General features: G+C 42.1%; 2 protein-coding genes across 2 annotated transcripts in view; one reads left to right on the top strand and one right to left on the bottom strand.

Annotated features, from left to right (window-relative positions):
• The window catches only part of NFATC3 (nuclear factor of activated T cells 3), a 54,830-nt gene extending 49,418 nt beyond the window's left edge, over positions 1-5,412 (top strand). Inside the window, exon 10 of the mRNA XM_070952761.1 lies at positions 5,207-5,412. Coding sequence (XP_070808862.1) covers positions 5,207-5,322 — 116 coding nt within the window. The 3' untranslated portion in view covers positions 5,323-5,412. The remainder of the gene's footprint in view (positions 1-5,206) is intronic.
• A 9,882-nt stretch (positions 5,413-15,294) lies between these two features.
• The window catches only part of ESRP2 (epithelial splicing regulatory protein 2), a 71,282-nt gene continuing 67,277 nt past the window's right edge, over positions 15,295-19,299 (bottom strand). Inside the window, exon 16 of the mRNA XM_070952795.1 lies at positions 15,295-15,381. The gene's annotated coding sequence lies outside the window, so the exon portion shown is untranslated. The remainder of the gene's footprint in view (positions 15,382-19,299) is intronic.

Below are 19,299 nucleotides of genomic sequence, written 5' to 3'. Positions count from 1 at the left end.
GATGGATATGATCTATGATTTGGACTGTCAGTTATGCCCATTACATCCATTCTCAGTCATTTGTGAATGAGCGCGTGCCATCTTTTTGTTGTTGTTGTGAAGAATACAAATATGAAGCTTGAGAAAGATTGGGTAAGGACTTCCATCTATGATGCTTTATTAATTAGTTGTCAAATAACATTTTCCTTTGGCTATTTAGGAACACCTTCAAGTTGCCAAGTTTCAGAAACATTGGTTTAAAGTATTTTTGACAGGTGTTCTGTGTGTGCCTGTACCATTGTTCCTTCTTTGGGACCTGGTGATCCAGTGACCTTCTGATGATTACCTGGAGTGGTTGAAGTCCTTGTTATGACTATGACTGAATAAATAATTTCCTAGAGGGGAAAAGAAATCTCATTCCAAAGTTAGTTCAAAGTGCTGCATCTGGTTGACTTAACAAATATGTCATCATGTTTAACCATTGGCAAGCTTTCTGCTTGATGTCATCGTCATGGGTCATGGTTAGAAACCATAGCATGGGGTCCATCCTCACATGACAAGGCAAAATCAAACAACTTAACTCATTGTGGCTTACAGTCTTATGATGGGAATGAGAAGACATGCCAAAGATCATTCAGTCCAGCTTCTGCCTGGTACAACCAGTATTACGCAGGATATGAATGTAGTATGATGCCTTCATAGTCTCTGTTTAGGTAACAAACTGATTAAAATCCCCCATTGCTGCTGTTGTGGCTTGGTTAAATGTTTTGGTTAAATTGTTTAAACACCTGTGTTTTTTGATTAGTACATGATTACAGTTTCATCGTTTTTAGCGTTTTCCTCCCATCTTTCCTAGATTTCTTTGATAAAGAGTTCTGGGTAGATGCGTGCATTTTTATATATATATATATACACACTCCCTTTCTTTTCTGTTTGTTTGTGCAGAAAAGAAGATATTATTTAAGGGAAAATTGGATCACGCACGCAATATAAACCTCCCAGTTCTGAGATCCTCCTTCCAGCTTCAGCCATACCCATCTGATTATATTTCAAAATAAGCCTCTATATCTGCCCGGTACTTATTCATGTGGTGTTACTATATATTTACAATGCCATTTAAGTTTCCCTGCTATATTTATTAGCAAGATACTAGACTCCAAAACCACAGCCCTGCTTTTTCCTTTCTCCTAATTGGTTGGGGGACAAGAAGTGAGCAGCAAACTTGAATAGCTGTTGGTTTTGTCTTTCTCCCGGGCAAGGTCATATTTACCAGGTTTTCGCCAAACATGTTTTTCTGGATTTGTGAGACATGCTCCAGCATTTAAAAAGAAAAAGAAAAAAGAAAAACAGCTCTCCAGTTTGGCAGCAGAGGTCACAGTTCAAATGTTTCCCAAGATAGCTGGTTCACTTCTAGTGGAAGAACTATTTATAAGCCCCATTTCTCTTTGGGGTTTAAAAAATGCACATAATTTATAAAGACCGACGTGGATGCACGACTAAGAAGGCATGGAGTTTGCAAGATGCCTTCAGTGGAAAGTGGACGTTAAAAATGCAGTGAAGGCTTTAATCTTCACACGGTTAATTTTATAGCACTTGCTTCCCCGCCCCTCCCCCCTTCTTCTTGCAAGAGAAAACTAAAACCAACTGAAGACATATCGGTGTTTTGTTTTGGTTTTTTTTTTTTAAAAAAAACAACTCCGCCTGAAATCAATCCGGTTGAATATTTTGCAGTAAATAGCGTGTTGTATAATATAACAACATTGATCCAAATTCAGATTAGCAGCAGCCTTTCAGAGTTGGGTTGCAACTCCATAGGGATAGGAGTTGTGAAGAGAAAAAGAAAATTAATATTGGTATCGGATGGAGACATCAACGACGTATCATAAACCCCAAACAAAGACACTTAATCCCAGAAGAATATGTCATGTGATCCGTTATGTACGGTGGAGCTCCTGAAAGCTCATCACTGATACCAAACTCTGCCAAGAACACATTAACACCTCAAGTGTTCAAGTGTGTGCAAATAGAATAAATTTCAAGGCAGCATAGCCTGCAAGTAGAATTCAGGAATCCCACCTAATAGATTAGCTCTTTGTATTTCTGGGCTCTTTGGGCATATTTTGTTTTTTTTCCTCAAAAGACTTTTTTGAGTGGAAGAAATTTCAGGCTTTCACCCTGCACCACTTTGCATCTTCCTGTCTTTGCATTGTGTGGGCGGTTAGATTTTTGTATGGACAAGCCTTTGTTGAGTGAGTTCAGTTTGAGAATACCACTAGCACTTAGACTTACATACCGCTTCAATGTTTTCATGCATCTGGACTGAAAGATTCATACGATTTTAAGGAAGATTTAAGATGGTGGAACTAGACTAAAAGGAAATTAGCTTGTGGTCCAGGAAACTTAAAAAGGTAAAGGTTCCCCTCGCACATATGTGCTAGTCGTTCCCGACTCTAGGGGGCGGTGCTCATCTCCTTTTCAAAGCCGAAGAGCCAGCGCTGTCTGAGGACGTCTCCGTGGTCATGTGGCCGGCATGACTCAATGCCAAACATGCACGGAATGCTGTTACCTTCCCACCAAAGGTGGTCCCTATTTTTCTACCTGCATTTTTACGTGCTTTCGAACTGCTAGGTTGGCAGAAGCTGGGACAAGTCACGGGAGCTCACCCCGTTATGTGGCACTAGGGATTCGAACTGCTGAACTGCCGAACTTTCAATCGACAAGCTCAGCGTCTTAGCCTCTGAGCCACCACGTCCCAGGAAATTTAGGAAAGGCCAAAAAGATAAGATGAGAAACAGAGTTTCTTCTAAATCCTGAGCTTGGCAAATACAGATGTGACCCTTTTAAAATCACAAAGCTATCAGTCCTTTGAAGTCTTCCAGAGAACAAAATCTTTCTCCTAGGTGTTGCCAAGTGTTTGGGATCAGTGATAACTAAGCAGAGGCAGAAGAGGGTTCAGGATAGGGAATGTAATCATATGTGCTGCACAGCTCAGAGTGTTGTCCACATCTATTTTGGGAGATGTTCCCAGGAGACCTCACTGTTGGTTGTCTGCATCTGATGGTTAAGGGGCAGGATGGATAAAAATCAATGATTAAAAAAAAAAAAAAAAAAGGAATTGTTTTGATGTAAATCTGATTTTTTAAAAATTTAAATCAGATTTTTTTTATGTTTATCAAATTTATTGTAATAAAATGCTTTAGGAGTAAAAATCTATCTAAAGGTAGTTTTCTATTTAAGATACGTTAATAAATTAGTTTATTCAGCATGAAATGGAGCTTAGTTGTGTAGCATGAGGCCGTATATTCTGCAGTGTTCGGACTGTCGGTGAGTCAGCAGCAGGTCAGAGGTGGAGCCGCTGCAGGACACAGATAACAGTTGCTCTTTAAAAATTATGATTTAAACCGAGTTGATTTCAGTCAAGCCTTTTTACTACTGATTTAAATCACGATTTAAATCGTGATTTAAATAGACTTGTTTTTAATCAAATCCACTCTGCTAAGAGGCGTTGCAGCTGGAGAGAGAACTGACCCCTCTTGAGACGAGCCGTTTCTCAATTGCATATGTAAGTTGCAAACAATGAGCAGTGATAAGCTTTTAAAAAGAAAGCTACTAAATGTAAGCTACTAAATGTTTTGGCTGCCTCAAATGCTTATGGAAACGGTTAGTTTTCAGTCGACTAGACGATCTTGTGAAAAGGAGGGGAGAAGGGAAGCTGAACCAGTTGCTACCGGTTCGCCCCGGATTGGGCGAATTGGTAGTGGCGGCGGGAGGTTCCGCCCTTCCTGCCCAGAAGCGTCACGCGCCCGAGCGCACGCACGCCCATGAACGAACTGGTAGCGATGGGATTTGAAACCCACTACTGAGCTGAACATACAGATGACATTTCTCCAACCTGAAATAGCCATGCTTCTTGCTTCTTGTCAATACTTAGTTTTTTTACGAGTTTTTTTCGTATCCCTAACTAGGTTTGGATAATGGCTTTTAAAGAATGACAGTGAAAGAGGAAACTTTACCTAACTCTAGTTGTTTTGTGAGCAGGTCAGTTTTGCAGCATCTTCTCAACCACCAATTTTGAAATGTTTTACCTGGACTCTTACTTCTTGATTTGAAGATCTGGTGTAACTTCGAACTGTTATTAAGTGACTGGATATAACTCAAAGATTATTTCTTTAAGCCATAAAAGTGCTGTTTAACTGGGGCAGATCCCAACCTTAGCACCTTCAAAATACCCTCTTCCAAAAGTTGTTACTTTTCTATGGAAGCTCAGCGGGGTAATCTGTATGCATGGAGAAGGCCATGTTATGGAGTCTCTTATGATGGAATTTCTTAGGGATGAGAAGACCTTTCAGCCAGATCTTTCAGAATTGGCATTTTGGAGCAGGCTGTCTTGAAGTTCAGTAGGTTCTGAGCCACCCAGGGCTTTAAAGGTGATAATTGCCCCCTGAAATTGTAGCCCGAAGCCAAATGGCAGCTGATGTAGCTCCAGGAATAACGATACTACAGGGACTAACCTAGTTGTGCCCGTCACTCCCTGGGCTGCTGCATTGTATTTATTTATTCAATGTATATGCTGCATCAGTGCATTTGATTTTTCCCCCTATCAGTTCTGTGGACGTGGCTTAGTGATGGTGGTCCTGTGACTGAGTGGGCATGGTCAACTCGATGTCACTCACGCCCATGCCCGCTCAGTCACATGACCCCCCCACCAAGCCACGCCCACAGAACCCAGTGGGAAAAAATGTGTGTATGAGCACAAGAAGGGCTCACAGTGAATGCTGTGGCAGAGATAGTCCAAACTTTTCTCCCTCCATTCACAGCGGAGCTGCTGCTCCCTTTATTGTCCCCCCCCTCTTTATGGTCCCCCCGGCCCCCTCCCTTAAAGGGACAGGCCAGAAGGGCCAAGCAAGCAGCTGGAAGAGGTGAGTGGCGGGCGGGCATGGGTGGGGCCAACCAGGGGTGATTTAAACTGGTTCGGCGAACTAATTCAAATTGTCCCTACTGGTTCGCCTGATCCGGTCGAATTTCACCCCTGTGCTGCATGGTGAGTCAGTTTAAGATTTTGTATGATCTTCAGGGACAGATGCATGAAAAGCGAATTGCAGTCAATGTCTGAACAACCTGTTTGGAAGTAACCAGTATTGCAAGGGTCCAAATATGGATTATTCAGAAACCGATGTTTATGGAAGACATAAAAACATATTGATCCTTCTCTCCTTTTCTGATGTAGTGACGGAAATCATTGGAAGAGACATGCCGCAGATCTCTGCGTCCCGCGGAACAGGAGCTGCTGTCCTGCGGAAACCTGGAGAGACCCAGGAAGCCTTGCATTTTCCCTCTGAATAATGTTATGTCCCTCTTTAGATCTACTGTGCTTCCGATTACGTGGCCTTGATGATCCTGGACACTGGATCCCTACAGAGCTGTTCTAGGAGAGCGGGAAAGAGCGTGGTGACAGGAAACAGGTTGAGTTCTAGATTTTTTTAGGATGCTGTAAAGAAAAGAAAAAAAATTACTTTATAAAAATGGACACCAAGAAGTGACCCAAGATAGTCTAACCTTGAGTAAAATACCAATGAGCTTTGCTTGTCGTGCATTTAACATAATTCTTTTATATTAAGTGCTTAATTATACGGAGAAACATAGTTTTGCTCTCAATATGCACAGTTACTGAATGTGGGTAATTTTTTTTTTTTTTAAAAAAACACCATCTTTATATGCTGCTTTTCTTTAGAAGGGATAACTAAGATTGTAATAAAAATTTGTATACCTTTTGGACGGTCTTTTTGAAGAGCCTTTAAGCATATGTGGTTTAAAACAGTTTTTTAAAATAATAATAATAATATTATAATAGTACTCTCTTTCAAAGGCACAGAAGTATCTATCATCTGAAGCCAATGCCTTTGGAAATCTTCTTATGTATGAATAATGATTACCATTTTCTTTGGAGCTTTAGGAAGCAAAGCCAAATATAGATCTGTGTTCTCGAGACACCGAAAAAATGTTGGTAGGCTGCAAAGAGACCATTCCATCATGGAAAGATTGGGATAGAAACGACATTCCAAAACCTGACTTTTATACCTTCGTACCTTTGCTAGCACAGACCTATTCTAAACAGAAGCACTTGTTCAAAACGATTTATAGATGTGCTCATTTTTAACAAAGCCATTATACAATTTTTTTGGGGGGACTATGTCAAAAGGCTGAGTTCCACATGGAGTCCTTTTGATCCGATTTGTTCAAACTGTAAAACTGCTGTTCTTGAGATTTCTCAGGTAGAGAACTTCACACGGTCTATTCTTTTTTTTTTTTCCTGTTAGATGTGTCTGAAAATGTATGTTGGCATTTATATGAGCTTCTTAAAACCTTTTCTTCATGATTTAGCGATCCAACTGTTTTTTCATCCTCTTAAGAAATTACCTTGGTATAGCAAAAGGAATGTAGCTAAGCCCTGTTACTGTAAGAGATGGACTTCACAGTGCTGACCAAGGCAGCTCACTGAACAGGGACACCTCTGCATGGTGACCGCTCAGAGTGAAGCTGCCTGTGACCACCTATGTATGTTAGGTTAATATTTCCCACGGTGTGATTTTGGGGTGGGTGGGTGGGCTCTATCTCTGATTCGAAACAGGAGAGATACAAAAGCCAACCATGGCGGATGAGAATTTCTACTAAATGAGAAAAATGTAAAATAGAAATCAAGATGTTTTGAGTTTAGATAAGCCAATGGATCAGGAGGCTGCAAAATGAAAAGGTAATTTACAAGGAGTTTTTGAGAACCATAAGGGTTAACAGCACTTAGACTTATATACTGCTTTACAGCCCTCTCTAAGCGGTTTACAGAGTCAGCCTCTTGCCCCCACAATCTGGATCCTCATTTTACCCACCTTAAAAGGATGGAAGGCTGAGTCCACCTTAAGCCTGGTGAGATTCGAACTGCCAAATTGCAGTCAGCCGGCAGTCAGCAGAAGTAGCCTGCAGGACTGCACTCTAACCACTGCGCCACCATGGCTCTTAGTTGGTTAAGATAGTTGGCGTACTGTTTTTCTGTCACTGTTTAGCTAATTTTTATAGCTACCTAAGTCTTAACTGATAGGAACAAGATAGGCTTTGTAGCATCATGCTACTGGCAACGGGCTGATAGAGGGTGAAGTATCTGCCTTCATGCAGCAAGCATCTTGGCTTTTCAGCAGTCTCCACTTTTTTTAATAAAAAGAATATAGGCAACTCTAAACCACAATTTAGTTATTAAGAGGGCTGCTTAACTGTAATTATCTGCAGGCTGCATTTACTGCTTAGTCTACAACTAACCCTACTATCTCAGGATGAAGTAAATCAAAGGAGATTTAGATGTGTTTGCACAGTTCAGAAGACAGCTACCTAAAATAAATTCAAGCACTAAAATCATTCGTATTCGAGGGTTCCTGGAACCGTTTATCTTGTGTTTTTTAATCGCACAGTTTTGACTCTTCAAAATACAAAGGCGATGCCATTAGAGAAGAATATTTGTAGCTCAGGGTTGAACTGTGGGGTCCTTGATGCTCTCAGAGCTTGTTTGTTTTGTAGCAGACATTGCATTACCAAACTAGGTAACATCACCACGCACTGATAATGTTATCTACTCTGGTAGCGAAACGTCTGCAAGAAAACAAACAAGCTCAGAGAGCCCCAAGGACCCCACAAAGATGATGGCTGAAACGAATGTTTGTTTGTTTTTAAAAAAAGATTATCACTTTTTAAGATGGCAAGGAAGATTTCTTCATTCTACTTGTTGTCTTCAGTGTTGGATCAAGTGGACGTGTCACTCCTAAATTGAGGCAGCATCCTCTTCCTTTCCTTGCTCATCTCCCCACCACGGTGGATTTCTTTATCTTCATTTCAGAGATCCCATACAATCCAAAACGACAATCCTTTTGATTGTCCAGCCTACAGTAACCAAAATGGCCACGTGTGAACTTTCGAAACCAAACAATTGCCACCTCAAATGTTACGGTTTCTATGGAAGTAAACCTGTCTCCTGTTCAACAGATGCAACTCATTGTATGCCGAGTAAAGTATGGCTAGTTATATGTCGGAGTACTCCATTCCTTTTTCAGCAGTCCTTTTAGTGTCTTCTCTGTGCTTATCACCAGGGTCTCTTTGACAGTTTTCAACCCTTAAAATGTGTCAGGCCTCCAAACGTTGGCCAGGTGAGGAAACAGACTTCCAAGGAACTCTCCTTTATTGTTGGAGAGGGTATCATAATGGTCTTGAAAGCCTGGAGGAACTTCCCCCCTTATACCCAGAGAATCAAGGTGGAATCATTTTGAGTTTCTTTCCCAACCCCTCTTCCGTCCCAAAGTTAAGTTGAGATTCCCTTAACGATTCTTGCATTCCTTTGTTCACGGCTATCTCCGTTGTCTCAGACAGAGTGGGTCAGATGTGAAGATCGACAGGTGTGAAGTTTCAGAGTTTTTCTTATGCTCTGAGATGAGTGATGGGTATCCCCTCTTCTCCCTTAAAAGTTCTCCCGGCTAGTGTGAATTTGTATTTGTACCTAACATGTGGGCACCCAAACAGTCCCGAGTTACTATGCACTAAGTGAGCAATCCACGGAGCACTGCAGTGTGAGCACCTCCTCCCTGGTTGGCGAGATGAACCTCTTGCCGATGCTGAGGGAGATGTGGATTGTCTTCAACCTTCTGTTGCCTTGAAATACCCGATGCCTGTAGACATAGAAACGCTTTCCTATTTAAAGCAAAACTTATAGAAGTTGAGTACGATAACGGTGGGTTTTTTTGCCTTGTAAAAGCTTCAATACAAGGGTCTTAATATATATATATATATATACATATATATATACATATATATATATATATATATATATATATATATATATATATATATATACACACACACACACACACACACACACACACACACACACACACACTCACTCACACTCTTTTGGCTTGTGTGATGCTTTAGGTAAGACTGTTAATTTTGTGTAATGTAATAGAGATAAAAGCACATGATCTCCGTTAGACTATGCAATTTACAATTTTCTGCCTGCAACTGGCATCTATGTTGCCTCTCCAAATTTACAATTGCTTTCTATGCTGGCACCCAGGTTTTTTTTAATAAATGTTATGGAAAGCGTTCAAATGGTAGCTTTCATAAAGAAAGAGTGGAGGCTTTTGTAACCCAAAGGAGGTGATATATATATGTATATATAACTATATCTATATACATTGTATTTATATATATATATTGCCCGTTTTGAAAGTCGTTTTGGTTTAACCAAAGTTTGACCACAATTTGGCGCTCCTTCTAATAAACGCTTCATTAGAAAATGGAATTGCCATCCATTGTAAACCAAAGAATAAAAGAGAAAACAATTGCTTGGATGCAAACAAATCTTGGGGTGGGGCGGGAAACTCTATTTTTGATACATAGAATGAATGTCATTCCTTGAGGTTTGAAGATTGTTCAAATTGAAATTTTCTATTTAACAGTTTGGGACAATAATGATTTAAGACTAAAAGTTACATTCTAGATGTTTACAGAGCCTTGTATTGTAATTTCATGTACATTTGTGTATTAAACCTTTTGTAAGTTATGATTGCAGTGCTACATGCAGAAGTACAAAGGGAAAAAGCATTATAGGCTCTTGAATCATAGTGTTGAAATAAAAAAGAAAATGCATATAAGAGTCTGTGTCTTTATTTATCTGTACTCATTAGTTCGGAAGTGAGGAGAGGAGAGTAAAATTATTAGATGTACAGTAGTCGTGCCTTTTTTTAGCAGACCTAAAATGATACAAGACTTTGTTTTCTTTTAATGTGTCTTTGTGATTGATTGTAAGTGGACTTGACACCAGTCCTTTAACTTCCATTGCAAAAGTTAGAAAAAAAGGATTTGCTCCATAAATGGTCTATTTTGCAAGAATCCATACATTTGCTCAAAATGTGCGTATTCTTCATTCAGAAGGTTGTGGGTTTCGTCTCTGGCATTGTTTCAGAAAAATTGATATAATCAGGCGTTATAAAATTCCTATTCTCAGAACAGGCATATTGGGCCTGAGTAATTTTTCTTTATAATCAGCCGAGTAGAAAAAACAGTGATTGGTGAGATCTTTGGACTGCTATGCTATTATTTTCCAAGGACTGGATTTATATATTTTAGCTCTACAATCCTAAATTAATTTAAGTTTCTGAGTCCCCTCTTAAGTTTTATTCTGTATGGATATCAGGTATCTGCAGAGTCTATTTAATAGCGCTTTCCATTAAGCAGGACTTTTCTATTTTCTGGAGATGAATAAAAACAACTTAGCCGAGGCTTTTTTAAAATCAGATTTTTTTGCTTTCAGATATGACTGAAGCCTCACTATTGGCCTCTGATATGATAGATTTTGTAGTTGGGTCTCTTTTAAGAGAATGCACTGGTTATATAAGTATAACTACTTTGTTCATAGAGCTGTGGGGGCCAGGTGAAATTAACAAATGTAGCTTTTTGACATGCTTAAGATAATTTGCATAACTTCTTCATGAATCTTATGATCCAGCTCTGTAATTCAAATAAGATATACGTCATCTTCTTATCTTTCTCGCCTTCTCATCTTTCCTGCTACCTTCTATTAGTGGTATCTTACGATTTATCACTTCTTGTTTGTATCTTACGATTATGATTGTATCTTATGACTTACGATCTATGACTTACCACTTTGTGTGTACACTGAGAACTTACGCACCAGAGACAAATTCCTTGTGTGTCCAAATCACTCTTGGTCAATAAAAAATTCTGTGTGTTTTTTAAAAGGTCATGGAGGGGAGGGCACATAATAGCCCACTCCTGTGGATTTTGATTCTGGAATAATAATAACTTTATTGTCATTGTACGTGTGTACACAGTATACCCATACAATGAAATTCCCTTAAGACCCAAAGACCAGGTCCAACACACATAATAATCCCCAAACACACTCCCACCCACCACAATTCCCCACCCCTAACCACCCAAACATCTACACAACAGACCAAGTAATGCTGTCCAACAGCTCACTGGTGGTGGCCCTTTAGTTCATTGTTGAGTGCAATTATAACTCTGGGATAAAAACTATTCAGAAAACGTGTGGTCTGAGTTTTAATTGTTCTGTATCTTCTGCCAGAAGGCAACGGTCCAAAAAGAATGTCCCATAGCAATCAATAAGATTTACTCCCAGGAATTTAGATGGGGAACTTCAATTTTAGATTCGTGATGGATCAGAGTTGAATTGGAGCCTTAATATCCTGTGGCTGCTTTGAATTGTGAGTCTACCAAGTATGTTGCATCACAAATTCTCCCATCCTCAACTTGCATGAAATAATTAAGGCTAAGAGTCATCATAGAAAACTGGCTTATTCTTATTCTTGATTTGGGCACCATGTTTTTATATTAATAAGGGGGTGTAGTTAAAAAAAAGAGTGAGCTAGAGTTTTGAGTTGTTATCTGTCCTTTAATCCGGGGGTCTCCAAACTTGGCATGCTGGCTGGGGAATTCTGAGAATTGAAGTCCACAAGTCTTTCCACCTTCTGAAAAGAGCTGCACCTGAGTTTGATCTTGCTGGGGGTACAATTTTAGGATGAGAGACCCAGTTTTATCTAATATCTATGTGAATACGATGAATAACCAAGAGCCTTCGAGCTGAGCTGAGCTCCCAAGTGCCTATGTGGACACACCAATGTGCTTTTCTTGGCTGCCCCACCTCGGGTTTCGCTCTTTCTGGTGGCCTCCCATTCCATTCCTAACCAGAGCTGACCCTACTTAGCTTTTTGAGAACAGCTAGGTGCCGCTGCTGCCTGTGACACTTTAAAGATAGTCGTCTTAAAATAGGGGTTTTAAAAAAAGATTTGTTTTTTAAAAAATAGAATAGAAGCGAAGAGGCTTATTTTAGCAGCTGCAAGCAGCTGCGTTATTTAGGTCAGTGGCAACTGTCAGGTCCCGCCATTCTTACAAATTCCAGGGAATTCACTCGTCTGTGATGGAATCCCTCAACAGATTGCGGAGAGTAGTGGGATTCAGAGCAAACGTGCCTGAAGGATTGTGGAAGTGAGACAGCCATCTGGAAGGCTGTCACGTCTGCCTTTCTTCCTATTTGCAAGCAAAGAAGTTGACAGAAAAGTAGGAGCTTGCTTTCAGAGAGAGTATCCAGGAGATTAATTTCCTTTTTCTGCTCTTCAGTTGAAGGATTTTAATCTTCTTCCCTATGTTATTCCTACCAGTCAATGTGGCTACACAAAGTTGTCGTAGCAGAGGAGGTAAAGGTAAAGGATCCCCTCGCACGTATGGGCTAGTCGTTCCCGACTCTAGGGGGCGGTGCTCATCTCCATTTCAAAGCCAAAGAGCCAGCGCTGTCCAAAGATGTCTCCGTGGTCATGTGGCCGGCATGACTCAACACCAAAGGCGCACGGAACGCTGTTATCTTCCCGTCAAAGGTGGTTCCTATTTTTCTACTTGCATTTTTTACGTGCTTTCGAACTGTTAGGTTGGGCAGAAGCTGGGACAAGTAACAGGAGCTCACCCTGTTACGCGGCGCTAGGGATTCAAACCGCTGAACCTTTCGATTGACAAGCTCAGCATCTTAGCCACTGAACCACTGCGTCCCTAGCAGAGGAAAGCATCATGCTAACTGGTTGATCTCAGAACAGCTGTTCAGACTTGGTCAGCCTGGGGGAAGTAAGCTAGGCTAGCAGGTTGGGAAAATTTCTTGGAAGTCAACTTTTTCCACCTTGTGATGAAGAAAGCTGTGGGAAAACCCAGGAGCGGCTTTTTCATTTCAAAGCAGGGCTATCCAACCTTGGCAACTTTTTAAGATGTGTGGACTTCAAACTCCCAGCATTGGCTGGGGAATTTTGGGAGTTGATATCCACACATCTTAAAATTGCCAACATGGAGAAACGCTCTTTTAAATCCATGGGAATTTGGGAAAAAATTATCCCCGACAATTGCTTGCCTGTGCCAAGGCTGCAAAGAAGATTGGGTGAGTTGAACTGTAATTGCAAGTCCATTGCTTCAGCCCGTGTACCAGAATCCTATTGATCTGTTCTAGTTATAGGTTAGATCAGCCCAGTATTTGAGAGATCCAGTATGAAGGGGACATCTAGTGGTGGGATGTGGACATTGCAGAGGTCTGCCTACCGCTTTAAAAACATGGTTTTGCATTAAGATTTGCCTGGCAAATAAGATACCCTTTTGTAAAGAATGACATACAGTAGCTAGAATTGCATCATAGCCCATGGTGGAAACTGGGTGTCTTCAGATTCTCGAGTTTTCAAATGAGCCAAGGCAGGACACTTCAAATAAAAGATACCATCAGCTAGCCGTCTGTTGGTAGAACAGATGATCCCCAAGCAACAGTAGCTTGTACCCATTGTGTAGTACAGCGGATCCCAAGCAGAGGACTGAATATCTTAGAATGGGCAATTTTGTCAAATAGGCAACCCTATTTTACAATGAAGAGTGTGCACCTATTCTATTTAATAAGATTTAGTCCCCATTAAATTAAATCTGGCTCAAAGCCACCCAGCTAGCTTTCATGCCTAAGGCAGGTCTAGAACTCACCATTTCCTGGCGATTGGCCCAAAATCACCCAGCCACTTTTCGTGCCTAAGGCAGGACTAGAACTCACTGTCTCCTGGCGATTGGCCCAAAATCATCCAGCCACTTTTCATGCCTAAGGCGGGACTAGAACTCACCGTCTCCCGATTTGTAACCCCATGCCTTAACCACCAGACCCAATTGGCTCTCCAAAGATTAGTTTGGCGATTGTATCAACTGCCTATGGTTCATGTGAAAAAGCTCTTTTGCTATATCAGACTTTGTGCTGGAATTCAGTTTGCCGATAGCCAGTGCAGCACATACTGTACGTGCTGTGTGCTAATTAAATTACCAGTAACCCCCCCCCCAAAAAAAATATGTTCTTCTTTACAATGCTGGTTTCAATTGCAAGAAGCTAAAGAGACAAGTCCATTTTCCTGCAAGCGTCTTTTATTTCTTATCATATAAAGAAGCATACACCGATTCAAGGCCAGGGCAGGTCTGATCCCCTTTTAAGTACTACTCAAGAGTTCTTTATTTAACAAACAAACAAACAAAAAAAAATCCCTGCATTCACACAGGTACCCAAGAGTCCAATTCGACTCAGTCTGGTTTCCTCCGTTGTTATTGCACATTTCGAAAGAATCCTGATCAAGGCACAAGTTAAAAACCAAAATTATTTAGTGCTTGTACAACAGATGTTTCGGCACACACTACACAACATAAAACTGTTCTTTGAACATGTATATACATACATTTTTTTAAAAAAACATGCACTAATTAGACTTAAATTTCAACTTCTTTGCTGTGTCATAATATACAAATGAATATTGTAAACAAATGGCATGCATGTGAACTAGAGCAAAAACAAAATACAGTATCTGAGCACTATGATGTTTAAATAAAACAACATATATAATTTACTAGTCCTCGGTCTTTCCGTCCTGTCATTGTCCTACTAAGATTCTACCTTTGTTTAGTTTACAGATTGGCAGTTTGAAAATATGGCTTTACTTATTTTGGGTTCTTCTACCTCACAAAACAAAAATTAAAACGAAAACCGAAAAGCTTATTTTGTCTTTTGATTTCATTTTTTTTTAAGGGAGCAGGAAAAACAATTCGATTTGACGCCTTTCAACTGAAAAGCTTATTCTGTCATTTCATGTGGACATTTTTTTTTAAAGTAAGGAAAGGGAGCAGGAAAAATATAATTCAATTTGACACCTTTTAGGGGAACAAACAAACAAAAGATTCTTCTCTTTTGATGAGATGGAATTCCCTTCTACTCCAAATTAGAGAAAAGAGGTTTGGCAAGTCTGTATTTCAAACAAAACCATTTTTTTTTCTCTCCAAACGGGGAATGCAGAATTGTTTATATATATATATATATATATATATTTATATTTTTAAAAATAAAAAAACAAACAAAAAACACAACCTAAAGTCTACAGCACTTCAGTAGTTCAGCTGAGTTAGAGTTTGTCTCGATAATATTTGAGCAATGCTTTTTCGGGAATAGGTGGGTGTCATTCCTTCTCCCCCGGCTAGTCTGCTTTGGGAGGAGGTGGCTTTGTCCCCCCAGGAGGAGAAAAAAGGCTGATGGGCAGGGAAGACACGGCTGCTTTGAAGAGGAAAAAGGAGATTTGTTCTTGTTCCCCGCACTCGGATCCACTGGGGGGGGGAAGGTGGTGTCTAGATAAGGCAGAGGTCCACACAGTGGCCCCCCAAGAGGCTTCCATTTTGCTCAGCCACGGCTTTCTTGGCGGAGTCCAGGCTGGGAAAAGAAACCAGAGCTTCTCCGCTAGGCTGACCGCTGAAGTTGAAAAGCGGGAGGACGGAGTCTGCATGGAGCTGCAACAACGGAGGGAGAGGATCAAAAGGTCGGCCGGGCGCAGGTGGAGAACAGAGCAAAGGGGTCGTCTCAGCTTCTCTTCCCCCCCACTGGAGGCAGCTGAGAAGGTGACCGACGCTCCCTGGAGAGGCTTATCCGGGACAGATGATGCCGTGTGAACTAAGGGCCTGTTAGACACGGTGGAGCTGAAGTTACCTGGCCAATAGGTGCTCCCTTCTCTGGATTCCATGAATCACCTGAGAAGAGCTGGGAAAAACCCCTCCTGTATCTCACACCTGGAGGGCACACAGACCCTTCTCAAGTTCACCTGCCAGATCTGTACTCCAGAGCAGGCATGGCCAATTAGTTTCCCCAACTGGCCACATGAGAAAATGGGAACCACCAGTAATGGGATTCAAATAATTTAACAACCGGTTCTCTGCCCTAATGACCGGCTGGGTGGGTGTGGCCATGGTGGGGTGTGGTCAGGGGGTATGACAGGCAGCATTTGGCCACCTGCACCTCCCTGGGAGCAAAAAACGAGTTGCGTGGGGGACGCTGGCCCCCCGTGCCCTGTTTTGGGCCTACAGCCTCCTGGGAGCAAAAACGGGCCGCGGGATGACTTCTGGAAAGGGCAGGAAGGGGAGGGGTGGGGCCAGCCAGCAATTTAACAACCGGTTCTGCCGAAGTGGTGCGAATCGGTTGAATCCCACCACTGCGGACAACCAATAGGGCTGTAAAGGTGTGTAGGCACGCAAGCACACACATATGTACATTGGGAGAAAAAAAGTTGCCTACAAAATAAAAGCAATTCAGTTCTGTTGCGTACATATATATATATGCTGACTCTGTAAACCGCTTAGAGAGGGGCTGGAAAGCAGGGGTCTCCAATCTTGGCAACTTTAAGACTTTGTGGACTTCAACTCCCAGAATTCCTCAGCTGAAGAACTCTGGGAGTTGAAGTCCACAAGACTTAAAGTTGCCAAGGTTTACCTCTGCTGTAAAGCACTGTTGAAGCGGTATATAATTAAGTGCTATTTCCATTTCAATTCATTTCCAATCAGGGGTGAAATCCAGCAGGTTCTGACAGGTTCTGAAGAACCGGTAGCGGAAATTTTGAGCTGTTCGGAGAACCGATAGCGGAAATTTTGAGTAGTTCGGAGAACTGGCAAATGCCACCTCTAGCTGGCCCCACAGTGGGGGTGGGAATGGAGATTTTGCAATATCCTTCCCCCAGGAGTGGGGAGGGAATGGGGATTTTGCAGTATCCTTCCCCTGGAGTGGGGTGGGAATGGAGATTTTGCAGTATCCTTCCTCTGCCATGCCCACCAAGCCATACCCGCCAAGCCACACCACGCCCACCAAGCCACACCCACAGAACCGGTAGTAAAAAAATTTGGATTTCACCACTGTTTCCAATTGACCTCAATGAGCCAAAGGGCCGGATATGGGCCATAAAACACCCAGATCTGCTCCAGAATATTGTTGGAAATTAAAATGGAAGCGGAGAGGACCATGGTGCAGCAGCCACAGAGCCCTCTCTCAAAAACTGACCCCTTGGGAAACCACGCACAGGCAGACTGCCCCCAACTGCCTTGGACAAGCCACAGGTGTATCCACTATAAGCCTTGGTAACTCCAACAGCCCCTTTCAGATCATAATTTCATTTCTCGATAAGAGAAGGATGTTTGTAGCTCAGGCTTGAAAGGAGGGGTTCCTTGGTGCTCTCTGAACTTGGTTGTTTTCTTGACCCGTTTCGTGACCCCACTAGTACTGATGATACCACCTAGTTGGGTCACGAAACGTCTGCAAGAAAACAACTAAGCTCAGAAAGGAGCTTTCAATTTCATTTATATCTTCTCTTTCTATCCTGACCTTTAATTTCTAGAATTGCTTACCTGGGCGATCCAGTTGGTAATCTTTAGTCACACACTTTTAAGTCCCACCTCCCCCCCCCACACCCCAAATAGTAAACATTGAAAAGGGCGTAGAAGAGAACCAGCAGTAATGAATATCAATTTAGGAAGGAAGGAAGCTGATGTCATACAGTCCATCCCCCGCAAAAAATAAATGTTAGACCAAAACAGTTTTCATTATTAGACACTCCGATGATCTTAGACAGTGATGGTTAACCTTTTCGCCGTCGTGTGCCAAAAGCAGGGGGACTGCAGGGGGGTCGTGCATGTGTGTGCCCACACCCATAATTCAATATTCTCCAAGCCCCACCCCCCCTGTGCATGTGCACGCGACCCCCCCAGGCTTCCCCCACTTTTGGTACATGACGGCAAAAAGGTTACATTTTTTGCCCTCCCCAGGCTCCAGAGGCTTTTTTGGAGCCTGGGGAGGGCAAAAACAGCCTTCCCCACCTCCCTGGAGGCCCTCTGGAGGCCGGAAACAGCCAATTTCCCGACTTCCGGTGGGCTGGCTGGTGCTCTGGAACTGACCTAGAGCAATGCTCAGGTGCTCACAGATATGGCTCCGCATGCCACCTGTGGCACGCGTGCCATAGGTTCGCCATCACGGATCTAAGATAACGTCTACCATTTAAACCAAACAATTTGGGAAAATTACAGGCAATCCTCAATGTACGACGGTTCATTTATTGTTTGAAGTAACACTGGAAAAGTGACTTACAACTGGTCCTTGCACTTACGACCACTGCAGCCTCTCCACAATAATGCGATCAAAATTCAGGCGTTTCTCAACCGTCATGTTACAAGTTACAAGGGTTGTAGTGTCCAGGGAGGAGTTGTGCGATTGTCATTTGCAACCTTCCCAGCCGGCTTCCAACAATCCAAATCATAAGGAAGCCGGATTCGCTTAGTGACTATATGATTCACTTAGCAACCATGGCAAAAAGAAAAAGGTTGCTAAATCGAGTGCAACTCCTTTAACAATGGAAATCCTGGTCCCAATTGAGGTCGTAAAGTGAGGATTACCTGTAATGCAATGTTGTTGTTTTTTTTCCAGGGAAATAGCTCATTTTGCAGGACTTCTATTCAACAGTCCCTGTAAGGCATAATTATTTAGCAAAACACAAAAGCAGAAAGGCCCGTCTAGGCCTCATTGGTGATCTCCCCAGAATTGAAATCGGCATATTTGGGAGGATCATATGAGACAAGGCTGCACTCGTGTATGTCCTGTATTTAATCTGTCTAAGAATTAGCCCATTTCCTGAGTTTCTGCAATACACTGAACCAAAAGCTAACCCCGAAACCTCGCTTCATGGTATATGTGCTAAACCAGGGCTGTCAAACTTCCGGCCTCACGAGCCGGAAGCGTCACACGTTGTCCACGCCCATGCCCGGTTTAGCGAAGGGGGAAAAAAAGTTGTGATACGTCACGTGACGACACCATGACGACACGAGTTTGACACCCCTGTGCTAAACTATGTTCCCGTATGGTGAAGATGGCTTGTCTACCATATTAGTAAGCAAGCTGAGTTTGCAGTTATTTTGATTGAAGGAAAGTACAACTTGAATCCATGCTGACTATGCGTGTTCCAAGATCCATTTGACAAGCTAGGGGCAGTGTTTCTCAACCTTAGTAACTTTTAAGATGTGTGGAATTCTGGGAGCGGAAGCCCACGCCTCTTAAAGTTGCCATGTTGAGAAACACTGAGCTAGTACAGTAGGGAAAACAAACCATGGGAAGTTCCTGTATTATAGAAATAACTGCAGATATGGATGCTTGGATATCTTAAATGTAGCCTGCCGTGTTTCTTTCAAATAGCCCACAAGGATATAATGCACGCAAGCATGGCCTTTCTCCAAGCCAAGGAGGATTCATCACCTATCAGGGGTGGGCAACTGTGGCCCTTTTACATCCTGTGGACTTCAACTCCCAGAATTCCTAAGACAGCTTGGCTGTCTCAGGAATTCTGGGAGTTGAAGTCCACAGCTTGGCTGTCTCAGGAATTCTGGGAGTTGAAGTCCACA

The sequence above is a fragment of the Pituophis catenifer genome, unplaced genomic scaffold (genome assembly GCF_029215685.1).
Source record: "Pituophis catenifer annectens isolate HBS135680 unplaced genomic scaffold, rPitCat1.0.hap2 SCAF_13, whole genome shotgun sequence".
Taxonomy (NCBI): domain Eukaryota; kingdom Metazoa; phylum Chordata; class Lepidosauria; order Squamata; family Colubridae; genus Pituophis; species Pituophis catenifer.
The sequence above is the reverse complement of the archived record's forward strand: the minus strand, read 5'-3'. Positions and strand labels throughout refer to the sequence as shown.